The sequence below is a fragment of the Borostomias antarcticus genome (assembly GCF_949987555.1).
Source record: "Borostomias antarcticus genome assembly, chromosome: 22".
In the NCBI taxonomy this organism is placed as follows: Eukaryota; Metazoa; Chordata; class Actinopteri; order Stomiiformes; family Stomiidae; genus Borostomias; species Borostomias antarcticus.
In genome coordinates, this window is record NC_140255.1 from 11889902 (window position 1) to 11907980 (window position 18079).

Genomic DNA, 18079 nt, shown 5'->3' on the forward strand with positions numbered 1-18079 from the left:
TTTTAGCAGTGAACAATTGTTAAAACATTTTGCACTGAATAGCACAGTGGTACTGGCATTCAAAATTTGGTTAATGACTGTCCTTTGTTCAATCAATCACATCATTGCACTTTTTATATGCCATTCAGCTTATTATACATCGATGCAATGTAAGGCTTCACCTCAAAATCTACAATGAGCAGTCTAGTCCGTACCATACTGACCTTGTTATCCACAGCTATCAAGAAGGGGTGATTTAAATCTACAGTACCTCACAATCACACACATAAACCATTTGTCCAAGGCGGACCATAGTGCAATGAGAGTACAGTACTTGATCGTTTTACGATAGATTCCTTTATCGAACCTTCTTAACAGCTGGAACAGACATCTTATGTCCAGTGAGGAAATGCCAGACTCCTTCTCTGTAAAACTCATTTCCAAAAGAGTAGAGGAGGGCGTTGAAGATCGGGTTTATCTTTGCCAGAACAGGAAGCACCTGAGAAGAGAAGCATGTTTTCATGTCAAGGTGTATCACCCCTTCAAATCCTCTCAGTGTGATCATTAAAACAAGAGGAGCATGCTCTCACCATTCTCAACTTTGGCGACAGAACCGTCACATCGTCCAGGCATGCATACAGGCACGTGAGGACATAGGGGCCCCAGCACATCAGAAGCACCCTCAATGGAATAGCAGTGTTGAACTGTAAAATAAAATACACTTAGTGTTGAATGTGCATACAAGCTACATACACAAGGATGATCTTCACCTACTGTATCACGATTCAGTGACGTTATAACACACAGTCAAAACCAATTGCTGGGGTAGAAAACAATATGGTATGTAACCCTAAATGGCGGCTGAAGGTTTAGGTCTTTAGCGGGAACTGGGACTGTACAGACCATATTACTTAATCCTCCAATATCTCCTACAACATTCAAGGTAGCCTTTGTCTACAGATTACTGTACATTGGTCCAAGGTTTTGCAATCTTTAGTTTATGCAACAATACATACCATTTAATAGGATTACTATAGGCCAAGAGGCATTTCTTTGTGAAATTTCCAGAAGCACTGTAGTTGGAATGTGTGTTACAATAGACTTGTTTTCCAACAGGTTTACCTTGTGATGGTGGATCTTCTTGAAGTATCGATAAATGGCGTTATAGTTGGATATGATGGCGATGATGGGGAACACCAGGTACAGGACTACGAGCATGGCCACGTAGATGATGTAGTCCCTGGGGGGGTGGAGGAGGATGGCGGGGCATTCTTACAGTGTGCAGGGATCAACATCAACCTGAGGTCTTTGCTAGCAGTCCGTTTCAGATTCCCAGACTTTCTTCCAAGAAACACCGGATGCTGTTTAACTCAGTGGAGGATGAAGCCATCTTCTTTCTAACTTTGATTCTCGGATGTTCCTTATATTTCATTAGAGCTGCTCAGAGAGGTCTATTAATGGACTGAGAGAATACTGTACCTGTCTCCTTTGGTGTAGTCCAGAGTGCAGCAGGTCTTCATGGGTTCGAAGTCATATTGTCCCCATCCATTGAGAGGGAGAGCAGCCCAGAAGACTGACAGACCCCACACAATGACGCTCATAGTCATGGATGTGCTCCAAAACAATTTCTGTTCTGCAAAAATGAAGTTGAAAAGTTCATATCCCATTTTCCAGAACACTCCACAGAGTTCACAGTAGATCCTTAAATACAAGCATCAACTCACTGGTGCAGTGTTGATGATATCTGTCCCAGGCAATGGCAGCCATGAAACTGATGGAAGACAGGACGGAGACCATTCCATGGAAGGCGTGATTGGTGCATCCTGACTGGCCAAAAGGCCAATATCTAGAGTGTGTACAGATAGATATATTAGGTATGAGTGACAACATACAGAAGCATACCAAACACTTCACAGCTCATATCCTTACATAAATATGATTACTTAAGAGTGGACAAGGACGATTAGGCCTGTGGTATATGAGTAAAGTGATGTCACCGGCTTTGGTTTGTGTGTCCAATAACTGTGCAGTAATTAAAGACATGTAAAACATGGCAGATTTGTATGATACACTCAAATCAAATCCAACTTTTATTTGTATGACACATTTCATACACAGATCCAACACAAAGAGCTTCACCGGAACAAAAGGGGGGAGAATACAGTATACATATATGCTGTATACTGACCCTACCCCTAATTTTCAGTACTGTCATCATGCACTGGGTATAAAAAATATAAGAGGATTGATCTGAATACAAATGGCCGATAGCTTAATCCACAGTTGTTTCTGAAGGACAGGAATAAAGGACAGGAATAAATACCTGATGTAGCTGGCATATGCAGCAATAAGGCCGTTCACATTGAGACTGAGGTCAGCCAGAGCAAGGTTGAACACAAAGAAGTTATTTGGTGTTCTCAGCTCCTTCACTCTCAGATAGGACAGTACTGTTATGCTGTTCAGGAAAAATCCAAGTACACCTTCAACAAGAAATGAAACATATAGTTAATTCAAAAAACTTTACTTATTCCATTGATTTCCAAATGTTTCCAAATGTTCCCATTGATTTGTGGAGAGAACCTGGCTTTCAAAGCTCCTGCTAAAAAACTGGTCTTTGTCATGTCATGTAGGTTGAAACCAAATTAATAGACTGACAATTTTGATTTTAGAGTGCATTATCTCTTTAAATGTGTAGGCTATGCGATGATACAGGACCTCACAGGTCCATCCCCTTTAATCACACACATACAAGTCAGCGTGGTGCCCCATTTTAATTCAAATATTCCCATGATATTGGCCACTTACCCCCAACAAGAAGAGCTGTACCAAAAACAAACATATCAAATTCGGTGAAACCCTCCGGCAATGCTGCCATTATGATGCACAATATTGGACCCTCACCCTACAGAGAACTGTTCTTCTTGCTACAGAAAGTGCCCCAATTTTCAAAGACTGGCCGCCTTATAAAGCCTCTTTCACGTGACAAGGCATGCAACGACTTATCTGAGTAAACCCCCACGCCCCCACGCCCCCCTCCACACACACAATCCTCACAAGAATGTCCTGAGAGGTGCAACACAACTGCAACAGTGTGCTCTACAGTACACTGGGAAATGTAAGTATGTTGACTTCAATTTTGGATTTCTTTCTCACCTACATTTCATATTAAGAGAAGTGGTCACAGGGCTTTGGGCTGCACAAATCACCATGCTCTACGCCAAGTCACTGGTGATTTTAAATGGACACCTAGGTATGCCACATCTGCTTGTACATTTGCAGAAATTCCCAATGTGTAGGCTAGGAGTAACTTCAGTTAAATTGGGCATTACATTTAAATCAACTTTTGTTTAACTTTGGTTGAAATTTAACAGTGTTGGTGCAGGCATTAAAGAAAACATGTCTTGACACTGAATAACAACCCAGATATGGTAACAATATTATTGATAAGATATGATGATTATATTATTTAAATGTTCCAAAGTCAGTCACTACAAAAGTCTCTTAACAGTCCCTGACCCTGCTTGACAAAATTACCTCATAGGCGTCACATGGTCATAACCTTATAAAACAATTAATTTTGTCAGTCTCAGCTTGAATTCAATGTTCAATCAATCAATCAATCAAAGCTTTATTTGTATAGCGCATTTCATACCCAGAGGCAACACAATGCGCTTATGTTGTGCCACTAATCTTCACACAGATTACAAACTTCCACTCAAACTCATTAAGAAAAACCTGATGAAGTAATGTAATGTGTTTCCTCATGGTTTAACTTGATTTAACTGAATTTGCCCATGTGAACGTTCTAGAAGTAGAAGGATTTTTGGTGACATTCATCCATGCTTCCTCTCACTCAAACAGGACAGTTTGACCAATGTTCTCCCTCCTCATCCTGGGGATTTCATTCAAACGAACACACTGTATGTGTGTACTGTATGTGCATGTTCTTCCACTGCAATATTTGACTCAAAATGTAATTCACTAATGGATTGTGACAAATTAAGTTTTAAAGAGATGTTTATAGATTTTGCAGTTGTGTATGATCTATCTAATTGCATAGTCTGCTAGCCCAGAATTAGGTGGGATGAATACAAGGGCCAGTTGAAAGCTGATAGAGCGTTACAATGGAGGTCTGAGCCATCCTTCCCAGAAACAATCCTTGTTGTCCTAGGCTCACCTCAGACAATGCAAACAATGCAACAATACATTCAAAAACCATAAAGAGTGTCAGTGTTACCGAGTGAAACATGGGAGTAGCTGGAGAAACCCACTCCTCAAAGGAGCGCTGACAGTCCCTCCAAGAGGGACATCCCTTTTGGCGTAACTGTCAGCGTGTCTGCCTCACAAGAGGGAGAGCTTGTCGAACATAGTTTCGAATTCTGCCCTGGGCAAGCCTTTAACATGGGTTACATTGGTGCCGTGACCCGGATGCCCAGTGGTGTGCAGTGAGTTTAGAGGGGTGAGTGTAACCAAGTGAAACATGAAAGTAGCTAGTGAAACTCACTCCTCAAAATGGTGATGACAGTCCCTCCAAGAGGGACATCCCTTTGGGTGTAACTGTCAGCGTGTCAGCTTGTTGAACTTGGGTTTGAATCCCACCTTGGGCAAGCCCTTAACATGGGTTACATCTTTACTAATCCCAAAATATTAAGGACATCATGTCGGAAAGAATCATAGGCCTACATCATTGGATATTAAGCATTAAACTACGGTATAAATTAATCCCAGGGTATTATTATTTTATTTTTCCCCGGTGGTTAATGTTGTTAATTACCTCAGTTGTGGTGTCTATGGAGGCCTGCATCCACAGAACCAAAAAATAAAATCAAGATGCCAAGGATTCCGTTCATAACAGTTTAGTAGCTTTGTAATTGGCTTCTGGCGTCACTCAGAGAAACTGAGGAAACCGTTTGAGTTGAGAAACGTCCATGGAAACGTCACATCTACAGTTACGCATGTTGGCACATAGTTAGGCCTACTTAAACACGTCATAATCTGCTGGTGTGGCAATAAAACAAAGGCCGCACTGTTGATCAAATTCTACCTCGAGGACCAAAGTAGAGACTGGCTGATTACACCCAACATTTCTGAACAAACTCAGTTGTATAGTACATCGGTCTGTCTAGATACTGTAGCGTGCATCTGACATATACAGTACAGTAGTCCCAGAGACTACCATGTTTACCGTAGGTCTGCAGGCTGAATGGACATTGGTTGTTTAATTCACTCAGAAAATGGTGTAGGAAGTATATACTGTATATACATACTATATACTGTAGTATGCCAAAAAGGATGTAATATGTCCCAATACATAGCATTCAGAGTATCTGAATGCCTCATCTGTCGTGAGTGTGCAAGCCTTTTTTGCTTCTATATTGGGACTATTCATCTGGATTAACACACCTTCTCCAATCGCTTGTAAGCCTGAGCAGATAAGAGCGCAAACTTTCTTTGCTATTTTCCAATACATAGCATCCCACATGCAGTATGCCAAAAATACCAGGGTGTCCTACTACATCTGTTCGTATTTTGCAGTATGCAAGCCAGCAGGCTTTTCTGGCTATTCTGACCCACAATCCTGTGCACAGCGAAAATTACATCACATGTGTGAGTCACGACAGCTGTGGACACATGCTGCTTTATGGACTGCAATGGATGTGGTCAAATTTCAAGGTGCAATGTTATGACAAAGTAGTATGTCTCAATTGTATGCGTACTGCGTGCAAAGTATGTTCTGTACATTCTAGGGGCAGCTGTAGTACGTACTGGTAGTAAAAAGTAGAAGTATGCGATTTAGAACGCAGCCCTTGTCTTTTCTTGTCGTGTCTTGTTTGTGTCCACAGTTCCCGTCCCAGTCCCATTCCTCTCAGCCTTTAGCTCCCCGCTCCAACTTCCCCCTCCCTTCTGTCCTCAAGCCCCTCTAGCCCCATGTTCCCCATTTAATCCCTTTGTAGTCCCCTTCTAGTTTGCCCCCCACTCGAGCCCCAATCTCAGTTGTCCATCTCCAGTCCTAGTGCTCGTCCCCTCAGCCCTTGTGTGTCTCTGTTGCGCCTCTGTTTTGTTCAGTTAACCCTTCGCTGTCCGTCTCCTGCTCCTGTTTGCACCTGTGTCTCATTGTGTTTAATCACCTGCACCCTATGTCCCTTGTTTGTGTCCCTATTTAAAGTTGCCTCTGTTTCTTCGTCTTTGTCTGTTCATTGTTGTCTTGTGTGTTTAGTCAGTGCTCCTCTGTGTCCCCTTGTCTCTGGATTACTTCACTTCTTGGATTAAAGATACCGCACTGAACCTTCGCCTTTCTCATCGTCCTGCAATTGGGTACAACCCCCGCTGCTACACGCTCTACACTTGACACTCCCCAGGATGGAATGTACCAAAGGTGATATGGGAGAGATGACTGGATTAAAGGAGGAAAGCCCACCATAGTACACTGTCCTTAAAGCTTAGCCCCTGTGTGTCAGCCCACTGGCCGTTTAATCACACTGCTCCATCGCAGAATAAGTGTGTCAGGAGAGATCCGCTACACATGCGAGAACACATAACACTTTTGGCTGTTTACAGGTATAGAACAGTAATCAAGTCTACTGTGAATGAAAGAACATTGGGCATCAACAAAGAGGGTAACTTGGGTTCATTCTCTTTCAAGAAAAGAATAATCTATAGTATTGTACTACCTCTCCTTTAAATCAAAAGCTCTGGATCAAAATTTATATTTATAAAACTTCTATTGTTATTGACCAGTAACACATAATTTTTCATTAGCATAGCCTATGTGTCATATTATTGTTGTGGTCTAAGCAATCATCAGGACCTTTTATTTCAAAGACTCTCATGTGTTTTACAAGTGACAAGACATCAGTGAAACTGACACTGAGAAATGGTACATATTCTTGTCTGCCTCCTGGTGGTTATCCGTTTTTATACGTTTATCTGTGAAGACTATTGGTATAGTGATCCATAGAGACCAACAGTGCATTTATGCCAAATCACTGTCTTGTGTCTTTGAAGCAGGGGTGTGTTACTGAATGGGCTCGCTGGGGCCAGAGGCCCAAGAGCCCAGGGGGCCCCTAAGCCAAAGCCTCTGCGTGAAGTGGCTGTTATTAACTTTGCATTTCTTGTTGCATAGTCAAATTGCTTAGAGCCCCAAGTCCTGCTGAAAAACCAAAGGAATAGACTAAACACTCACTTTGAAGATGTCACAAGAAAGACCGTCATGATCCTGTACCTTTTAAGTGAGTAGTAAGTTTATCCCCTCAGTTTATCTATAGGACTTTAGAGTGTGGCTGAGTAGGTTAGTCTGTGCAATATGGGTTCTTCTACCCACTGAGTTGGGGTCCCCCAAGACAAAACGGAGCTGGGAAAAAAACGCTTTTAGTTATTGTGCTCCTAGAGCCATGGAATGAGCCTCAAGAGATCTTCAAATTGGATGCCTTAGGGTGCATTCAGGCCAAGCTTGTTGTTCCCATACAGGGAGCACTTCTCCTGTACATCGGGTTGTTTGGGCATATGTGAACACAGCAATCACTCGCGGTTCCGGAACAAATCAACCGGGCTGAGACCATCTAGAGAGGGTGGTCTCAGCCCACTTGCGATGATTCGTTTGCAGTGAGAACGCACGTTACCCACAAACCCAGAAATGGCACTGTCACACTGAAATGTGCTTTCCTTCATTGGTTATGTTGAAAGTGTGCGTATGTTGAGAGCTTTATGATGCCATTTAATGTAACCTACTGGATTTTAGGCCTGTTGCAAGGTTTATGCAGTATACAGGCAGACAGACTGTTCTGCATTTGTCTCGATAAAATAAAGGCACTTTGTCTGGGTAAAATATAGTAAAGCTCTGTGACAGGTGGGTGAAATTAAGTGAGTGAGTGTGTGTGTGTGTGTGTGTGTGTGTGTGTGTGTGTGTGTGTGTGTGTGTGTGTGTGTGTGTGTGTTGGGGGGCTTAGACTTGGTCAAAGCCCCGGGGCCCACATTGTCTTAATCCGGCCCTGTCTGGGCGCGTCGCTCTTATGATACGATATACAAGACTATAAAATACAGGCCTACCACATTCAAAACTAAATGAGTAATAAACTCAACTCTTCCATAAGTCGGAAGTCCTCCAACAGAGTGAAACTATAGGCCTATCCGCTTCCAGGAATAATCGTGTGAATGGAAATAAACCCAAGTGCTTTCACTAATCCCTGTCTATCCTTTTTATCTCTGGGTTCGGAACATGCGTAGCAGTATGGTGCTGTGCGAGCAAGACGACGATGCATCTGATGTTTGGATGAGCGAATTTGCAGTCTATCTGTATTAATTGTAGGCTAGGATAGTTTATTTTCATAGGAAAATGATTCAAGGTTTTAGTTTGTGTTTTTGCTTGGCATTAGTTTGCCTTCCTCTATCTTGCAGTGCGTGTCCATCACAATGTACTTGCTTTTTTCACAAATTAAGCGACGGGTCAAAGGCAAGGTAAGAATTACGATGTTTTTGGAATTATCTGTGGGCCTATTTGTATTTCTATTCTTAATTTAATTTGTCAATTGTGTGTGTTGTGCGCAATTCCCTTTCCTCACTCCAAAGGATTAATTTGCGAATGCCCTTAATCTGCTTTGGTTATTGATGTAGGCTATAGAGTGGTTTGCTTAGATAAATCAAGGGAATATTATTATAAAAATAAAATATTGTTATAAAAAAGCAAATGGATGATGTTCTAAAGAAATATATTTTGGCCCAAACTATTGCTGCTTGTTGCGTTCCACACTAAGTATGTATCTTTTCTCATTTAGGAGTGTCCTTTGCAATGACCCGGAGATGAATGTGGTTCCAACCAATTTTCCTGTTGAAACCTCTAAGTTACGAATAGAGAAGACGGCAATCACAAGCATTTCCAGCGAAAACTTTCACTACCTCAACAACATGGAATTTCTCTGGATGTCGTTCAACTCTCTGAACTCCCTGAATGTTGACAGTTTCCGTGGTCTATATCATTTGGATGAACTGAGACTGGATGGCAACTCCCTCACCTCTTTTCCTTGGGAGTCTCTGACTGACATGCCCAATTTGAGGCTTCTCGACCTACACAACAACAAGATCATGTATATCCCTCCCGAAGCAACCATGTACATCCAGAACCTAACCTATTTGGATTTATCAAGCAATAATCTCGCAACTGTCCCTCCAGAAGTCCTCGCCACATGGCTGAGTATAACGCCATCTCAGGATGACTCCTCCAAACTGATTCTTGGTAAGGGTCATAGACCTCATTTACACCTGGCATTAAAATGTGTCTCATATCCAGTTTGTATCTATATGATTTAACTTGATTACATTTACTGTACAATATTAATATGTGTCTCCAATGAGATCCGATTGAGATCAGATCGCAGCTCAAACAACCGAACGCCACAATTTAACATTGCTGTACTGTATGTGGATTGAAAACGCATTTGCATTTACACTTGTGTTCAATGTGGTCACAATGCGTCCCTGACCACCTCCGGATTTGGTTGGCTGATCAGATCACAATCTGTCCTCAAAACATTTTGGGTGCATTTACACTACCAGCTTGCACATTTATTGCCATGTGTAAATGGGATCATACTTGCTCTGTATCATATTCGCTCTGTGTTGCAACATGGTCATGCTATTATGTACTGTAGCATGTATTTGTCCATTGTTTATTTTTGTTCGCCTGTGTTGCTCCCGGACAGGTCTCTCTTGAAAGAGATGCAGATCTCACTAAGACAACACCTGTACAAGTAAAGGATACATAAAATAAAGGACACTGAGATGTGGTGTGATTAGAATACAATGTCTGGTCCCATGATACAATACAGTACCAATAATACCAATGGAAACTTGGGAAACAGTGTCAGCATTTGAGAGTTGGTTAAAGGATTAGTCTGTGCATGTATTGCTATGTGAATGTACAGTAGCAGAGGTGGTTTAGAGCCTGTGATGAATTAGCCCTGCCTTAAGCTTTGTGTTTGTTTTCTGCAGGTCTCCACGACAATCCCTGGCTCTGTGACTGCCGGCTGTACGATCTCGTCCAGTTCCAGAAGTCGCCGTCCTCAGTGACGGTGGCCCTCATAGACACTTGGCTGCGCTGCGCGGACCCAGAGAGCCTGTCGGGGGTGCTGTTCGCCGAGGCGGAGCTGCAGCGGTGCCAGCGGCCCCGGGTCCACACGGCTGTGGCCCGCGTCCGCAGCTCGCTGGGGAACAACGTGCTGCTGCGTTGCGGGACCGTCGGGGTGCCCGTCCCGGAGCTCTCCTGGACCCGCGCCGACGGCAAGAAAATGAACGGCACTGGTGGGTTTGTCTGAATTCTATTCCAGTCACGTCGGACCGGCTAAGATAAGCACGGCAAATCTATTTGTGTCGCTGTCGCGTTCGAGAGTGACGGTGAGATTAAGGATGGAATGTCACAGCACAACACAAATCCAGCACTCTGCTCTACTCTTTATCCCTTCTCTCACAGTTCAGGAAGAGGTTTCAAAAGAAGGAATCATCTGGTCCATCCTGAGTGTGCCCGCTGTCTCGTACCGCGACTCAGGGAAATACGTCTGCAAAGCCAGCAACTTTGTGGGGACTGCGGATGCGATCATTTCCCTGGTCATAACGGATTCCTTCAGATCCCAGGAAATGGACGGAAGCTCCAAGAGAAGCCGAGGGAAGAAAAGTGGCGGGATCGGAAGGGCGGCCTACCAGGAGAAACATATTGCGAGATACCTTCCACCACCGAGCACCACCGTAGCCCAGCCTATCATTGAGCCTCTCAATGGCGTTACTGGAAAGTACGAGATCAAGAGCTACAGTATTTCTGACGGCGTAGCCGAGGGACCGACTGCTCCCGCTGGCACAGATGGGCCCACGGAAGCAGAGAAGGAGGTTCTGGGTAATCTGGCATCCAATGCCTCCTCCCTGCAGCAGGCGCCGGAGAGAAGAGTGGTCCGTTCGGTAAAGGTGATCGGCGACACGGACCACACCGTCTCGCTGAACTGGCGGGCCCCGACAGCCACCAACACCACACAGTTCAGCGTGCTGTACGCCGTGTTTGGTGAGAGGGACATGCGCCGGATCAACGTGGGCGCGGGCAAGAACCGGATCACCATCGACGGCCTGGTGCCAAAGACCAAGTACATAGCCTGCATCTGCGTCAAAGGTCTGATCCCCAAGAAGGAGCAGTGCGTAATCTTCTCAACGGACGAGGCGGCCAGCGCTAGTGGCACCCAGAAGCTCATTAACGTGGTGGTGATAACCGTGGCCTGTGTCATCGCCGTGCCCCTCACGCTGATCGTGTGCTGCGGTGCGCTGAAGAAGCATTGCCAGAAGCTGCTGGGGAGGAACACCAAAGAGATGCAGGACTCCTACGTCACGTTCGAGACCATCTCCCCGGGGAACAAGGGCAAAGGTGTGGAGGGGGAGTACCTCACCAAGACGGCCCCGGACGAATCCAACAGACTGCTCTCTGGAAGGTCCAGTGTGGACTCAGAGGCTACGGCCAGGACTGAAGGGCCTCCCAGTGAATACTTCTGCTGATACCAAATGTTGGCCTCAAAATGTACAGAATGCACTTTGATTGGCCTCTCTAGGCTGTGTTACTACCGCACAACTAAAGACTACAGGGAGATGAAGGAGAACCATAAGCTATCATGGCTCTGCCAAGGGCATGCATGGCTATGTGAGTATAGATATATGGAAAAATAAGTGTTCATTTAACTGTCATTTTACAGCCTTGTGGGAATAGGAGCACCCTTGACCTGGTGAACTTGTGCAAAGGGAAAACATGTTATATTATTTCGATATACACATACATCTTTAAATATCAGATAATTTGTATTATAGATTGGTCATGCACTTTTGACAGGGTCATTATGTATCCAAATGTCTTTGGAATTAAATGTTGCTGTAGAATATATGAAACCCATCTTTTGTGGAAAAGACAGGGGTTTTCTGAGGGGTACAGTATATGACCTCTGCATTCTGGCACAGTTGATAAAATAATGTCTGTAGATTTGGTGAAGCAGAGATTATGTACGTAGTATATTTTATATGTCAGTGTACTGTACCATACATTAACGTGCCAGCTTTACTGTCAAACCTAAAATACATAATATTTTGCATATGTATTTATCATATGAGATATGTGTATGTTTGAATGTATAACAATAAATATTTTATATAAACTATGTGTGATGTCTGAATATAATGTGTAAATGACCCAATGAACAGATTATAAGAATGGCACTTCTTATAATGGTAAGGTGTCCTATTATGCTAATGACAACATGTCTTTGAGTATTTTTGCTGAAAATGCCACTCAGAATAAGCATTCTAGCATGCCTCTATACCCCTCTGTTGACCATGAGATCAGATTGAGTGGATTGAGCCCTCTTTTATATGCAAATGAGCTCAGCTAAGAGCAAGTCGGCAGGCTAGAGAATGAGGGCTGTTGACGGCGCTATGCTACCTCAAATATAGCTGGCTAGCCTGGACCATACACACTCAATGACACTGTGACAAATTTAATTGTCCTCTCTCCCTGACTAAACATGATAGTGTTAGTGCCCATGTTATTATCTCCACGGTTGAATGCTGTCACCTCTAGCTACATTCACTAGCTAGACACCACCAAATCATCAAATGTACATGCAAAAACAATGAAAAAGCTTGTTTTGCAAATGTGGACCCCTTTAAGTCAAAATAAAACAATAGGGTACAGTTTATTTTAGCTAATCTGAGATGAACAAGATTATACTGTCACTGTTGTCACAATGAAGCCATCATACTCAAATCAGAATCAGAATATGTTTATTACCATTTACATACAAATGATTATCACCCACATTTCAAAATCTCTTCTGTTATCTTTAGTCTACAAGGGAAAAAACCTCTGTTATCTTTAAAGGACAGGTTCGGAATTTAGCACTAACACGTGCATAGACAAAATCCCTCAAAAACACTATAAACTCTTGTTTTCAAAGACAGGAAACTCACCGAGTGGTCACTGGTGTCCTGATGTTCTGGCAAAAAAATCGCCATAAAGTATGCTTCCGATTGGGTTTTACTGATCCTATTATATCCATTGATTTCTATTGACAAGAAAGCCAGAGATGTTTAGATTAATCCGCATACCATATTTATTTTGATCAACAAACAATTCTACCTAACATCATCAATTAAATATCAGCTGCAAAGCAATCCTAGGCTTCTCGACTTGTTGTTGTTGTTGTTGTGTAGACCTGTGACCTGGAAGCGACTCTTCTTCTTCTACGGTAGCCTCCAATCTCAGTCAAGACCTCCCAGTTCAGGTGGAAGTTTACAAACGTATGTACTGCAAGTGAAAATAGTTTTATGCTAAATGATAAATAAAATCCAATTGGAAGCATACTTTATGCCAATTTTTTTTGTCAGAACATCAACAGACATCAGTGACCACTCTGTAAGTTTCCTGTCATGCAGACTCTGCACTACTGTGCACTCTATCACTTGAATCAACACCTGACAACACTTGAGCAATTGAACACCTTGTCTATACAATAGAGAACTCACTCTGCACTACTGTATACTACTGTCCAGTATACTTGACATGTTATGTAATTGCACTGCCTGTATCATTTACACAGTCACAGCCATCCATGATCAGATACTGCTGTCTGGCCATGTTCTGTCCGGGTGGGGCTTGCACCTGAAGACCATCTTTGGGGAGGCTGGACATCAGCGTTGCACAGCAGCCGACACCTGACTGGTGTTGCATCACGGTGTTCTCTGGCCTCAACCACACCAAGCATCCCAGGTTCACATGTGTTTCTCCAACTCCATAGTTGTTGAAGAAACGTAGTTGATGACTGCATTGCTGCTCTTGACGCCATCCCTTTGTCGATCAGGTAGTTCACTTGCTTTTATGGTACCTAAACATCCATTAATCAATTAATGAACAGAAATACTGATCAGAAGCCATATTACAAGAAATTCCTAACTTGCAGACGCCATCATAATTGTAGGTTATGGGTTACGATTTGCTTAATACCTACTGGAGAAAAACATCCTCTCTTAATCCCTTCACTTTAAACTTAAAACAATTACATACATGCAGGGGTCAAAATTAACTTTTTAGCTCACCAGTCAAATGTCTGGTAGATGAACAATTGTACCCGCCAAACCTTTTTTCCCCAGCCAAAAATAACATTTATATAAAGCCTTTTTTGTGTCACTTCATCTGGATCAGTAGGGGGTTCGGCTACCTCAGGATGATACCCGATCCCAATCCGTGAACCACGTCTGGATCGGAGCCCGATCCCGATGCAGGATCTGATTGGTCTTATCTCTATCTACATTGAACCAGAAACATAAACACTGTAATTACACATACCAAACACCTACAAATATTCTGATTGCGATACATTTCACAGGAGAGCATACTGACATTGGTAAGATTAGGCTACATTCTGTTTCCCGTCTCGGAAAAGCAAATTTACAGTATCATCTATGGGTGCCACATTGACTTCCATTGCCAGTGAGAGCCTGCATAAAAACTGCAGCTAGCTCAATACTGGAACAATCAGTGAAATGATGGTTATGTTTCAGGTTCATGGTAGACAGACCACAAATAGGGCTAAATGTCCAAAATAGCACACTACCTCTTTAATACAGTCAAGGAAAATTGACCCACTTGCAATAGGCCAAGGAATGGGCTATTGCTTAGGGTGGTAGGTAGCCCATTCAGTGACTGAAAGGTTGCTGGTTCGAGTCCAGGTCAGGCCACTTGACAAGTGATTTCCCATCAGCCAATGCCTACAGTTGTGCCCTTGAGCAAGGCAGTTAACCTCTACATCATAATTGTAAGTCATTTTGGGTAAAAGCTTCTACTAAAATGTAATGTAAAATGTAAGAAATTACGGTAAGCCTATTTCAAAATGTATAAACAGCTCTTTGATGTCTAAGCACCCTATTGTAGTCAAATAGTCCAAACACCTCCCACCATTCACCAATGGCATATTATAGCTATGGGTTGTTCAGATTAATTTGTACTTCAATTGACCCCCCCCCCCCATCATCCCCCAGAAGCAGACATATATACTTTATTTCAGACAACATGCCCTCTCAGCTGAAGTGGTCCATTGCTGGAAATAGGCTACTCATGTCTGGCGTGTAACTGTGTCTTAACAACTGCGTCAAGGAAGATTAAGGTAAGAAGCTTTATTGCACTGCACCTGTGGACATGCCCTGCTGAAAGACCTCACATGCAACACTTTTAAAGGACTATGGACATGTTGTATATCACATTAACCATAACTTTTGTGTCTCTTCTAGTAACTCCTGGTTCACCATATTGTTTGTCTGGTTGCTCTTGCACAAATGACAGCTTGGGAAGGTGAGTAGCTTTTTTATTCGTAATTCTTTCCTGTCCGACATATTGTTTTCCCTTCCCTTACCATGGGTCAGTACAGTAGGCCTATGCTAGTATTTTGTTTTGATCAGTGGTACTTTACTATTATGCTTTATAGTATACTAGTATAGTATACTAGTAATACTTTTTCATACATGTCCATTCAATAGACGTGATGCAGATGAAGAAGAATAAGGCTATAGGCTATGATTCATTTAATTATAATTTTGTACACAATTTTTACCCTAGATATACACGTTTGTCCAATTCATTTTAGGTCATTACTTTGTATGGAAACCGCCATGGGACAAGTGCCAGAAGATATCCATGATGATTTCACAAAGATCAGAATAGAGAATTCGCACCTTGCCGAACTGCCCCGAGGAGCATTTTCTAAAATTAGTGCCTTGGAGTTTCTTTGGCTCAATTTCAATGACATCACCCTCATGAATATAAAAAGTCTGGAAGGGCTTGGGAATTTGACAGAGTTGAGGTTAGAGGGCAACAAGCTGCGCTCAGTACCATGGACAGCGTTCCAGGACACGCCAAACCTCAAGATTTTGGATCTGAAACACAACCGTCTAGATGTGCTTCCAGAATACGCCTTGAGACATTTAGCAGGTCTGACCTACTTGGACTTATCCTTCAATCAGCTTACGGTCATATCAAAGGACGTCTTCCTGAACTGGCCTCTCCTCCAACGGGCAGGGAAACAATGGGGGAAAGAAGGGCTGATGGCGGCAAATGTCGTTTTGGCGCTGCACGACAACCCGTGGCTGTGCGACTGTCGCCTCAAAGGGTTTGTTGAATTTATCCGCACCGTGAGCCCGCCGCTCATCCTGATGAACTCGTACCTGACGTGCGAAGGCCCGAGCACGCAGGCTGGGAAGTTCTTCCACGATCTCCAACTGAGGACGTGTACAAAGCCCTTGGCCTCTGCCCCAGAAACAAACATTACTTTGCCACTGGGGGCGAATATAACTCTCATGTGCTTAGTCAAGGCCAGGCCAGAACCCGCCATTCAATGGATATACAATCTAAAGATCATAAGAGGATTTTCTGGTAAGGGTTTAATTTTTATTTTTTACGACTTCTATCATCATCCATTACTGCTGCTACTACTCTCGATGGGGTACTTAGCATCATGGCCATGGATAGTACGAAAGCTTTGATAAGAATAAATCATATACTTATAGAACCACAGGATCAAAGTACGTTTTACTGTATATTTACATTCCAATTGCAGTCAAATAATTGCATACTGATGAAGGGCTAAAGTTAGATATCGCAAGTGAACAGTAGCTGTGACCTAATTCTTTCCACCTATTCAGTCATGCAGATGCGTGTGGACGAGGACACGGTCAGCTCCCGGCTGGTGATCCCCTCTCTTCACCTGGCAGACAGAGGAGTCTACACGTGCACCGCCAACAACTTCATAGGGAACTCCTCTGTCAGCATCGCAGTCAACGTCAAGTCTCTGAACTCCTCCTTCGCCTTCCCTTTGGCGCCGGCAGATGAGAACGTCTACATCGACATCCGCATCGCCAAGCAAACGGTCTACGGCATCACCCTGGAGTGGTACGCCATGACCGAGAACCCGGCGGAAACCTGGTTCACCATCCACTTTGGTAAATACGACTTGCCCAAGAAGGAGATGATCTACATCGGCCCCGGCATCAACAGATACTCCGTCGGCGACCTGCTGCCGGTCACCAAGTATGAGGTGTGCGTGACCCTGAGGAACCAGCCGCCCCGGGAAGGCCAGTGCGTCGTGTTCGTGACGGGAAGTGACATCAGCGAGATGGAGCAGCGGGAGAGGCTCATCCACATCATAGTCATCGTGTGCGCCATGGTGCTGGCGGTGCCGGCCGGCATGTACGCCTGCACCACGGACGCCAGGTTCAACTGCTTTGAGCGCTGCGCAGAGGTGTGTAAGCGGCGGAGGCAGCAGGGCGGCGACCTGAAGAGGGCGGAGGAGAGACAGGGCACCTTCGACAGCCTGCAGGCAGCCAGCGACGAGGCGCTGTGCCGGGACTCCGAGGAGCAGGTGGCGAGGAGGAGGTCAGAGGATAAGAGTGGCAAGGGCACCAGTGGAGCACAGCTGTACTAGCTTCACTGTTGACATCAGAATCAGAATCGGTTTTATTGCCAGGTAGTTCTTACACATGCTAGGAATTTGTTCTGGTCAGTTTGTGTATAAAACTGATGGGGAGACAACATTAGGGTGCAAAGACAGGACAGTGCAAACAACATGGCGCACCAATCACTGTGGCAGCCACTGTATAAATAACTGTGCAAGATGTCTAAGTACAGTATCTAGAGGTAAAGCTGTAGGTATGTTTTTAAGTCGTATGTGAGAGATGATCTTTAGGTGTATCATGTATGTCAGTTAAGCTTAAGATGTCAGCATACAGTAAGATTGAATGCCTTTGTTCTACATTCTTATGAAGAGTTTGGTGTTTTATGTAAATTTAAGAAATCAAATGATAAAATGAATTTGAGAATACATTGAGGTTTGTATATTTTTTTCTTTAAAACCTTGAGATGTTAAACATCCAATAACTGCAATCATGGATGCAATACTAGCTTTAAACATATATTAGAGTGGACACTGTTCATTGAAAAATGATTATTTAGAGCTACAAATCATAATCACCTGATTTTGTATGTTGTTCTTTTTTGATATTAAATAATAATTTTACTACTTGTTTTGCTTTTTGGGATCAC

At 43.4% G+C, this 18079-nt stretch overlaps 3 protein-coding genes across 3 annotated transcripts; 2 read left to right on the plus strand and 1 right to left on the minus strand.

Moving 5' to 3' along the window:
- Positions 1–337: 337 nt before the first annotated feature.
- On the minus strand, positions 338–2854 carry rgrb (retinal G protein coupled receptor b; the record flags this gene model as incomplete). Its single annotated transcript, XM_084456073.1, has 7 exons — positions 338–478; positions 570–683; positions 1102–1219; positions 1459–1612; positions 1704–1825; positions 2303–2459; positions 2785–2854. 7 exons carry the CDS (start codon positions 2852–2854, stop codon positions 338–340), a joined length of 876 nt encoding a protein of 291 aa, XP_084312199.1.
- A 5457-nt stretch (positions 2855–8311) lies between these two features.
- lrit1b (leucine-rich repeat, immunoglobulin-like and transmembrane domains 1b) lies at positions 8312–11502 on the plus strand (the record flags this gene model as incomplete). Its single annotated transcript, XM_084455800.1, has 4 exons — positions 8312–8433; positions 8751–9208; positions 9964–10272; positions 10442–11502. The coding sequence occupies 4 exons, from the start codon at positions 8312–8314 to the stop codon at positions 11500–11502; spliced, it is 1950 nt and encodes a 649-aa protein (XP_084311926.1).
- Positions 11503–15281: 3779 nt separating this feature from the next.
- On the plus strand, positions 15282–17462 carry LOC311324132 (leucine-rich repeat, immunoglobulin-like domain and transmembrane domain-containing protein 2; the record flags this gene model as incomplete). The annotated part of the gene is made up of 3 exons (XM_084456540.1): positions 15282–15337; positions 15630–16414; positions 16684–17462. The coding sequence occupies exons 2-3, from the start codon at positions 15643–15645 to the stop codon at positions 17460–17462; spliced, it is 1551 nt and encodes a 516-aa protein (XP_084312666.1). The 5' UTR covers positions 15282–15337; positions 15630–15642.
- Between the last annotated feature and the right edge of the window lie 617 nt (positions 17463–18079).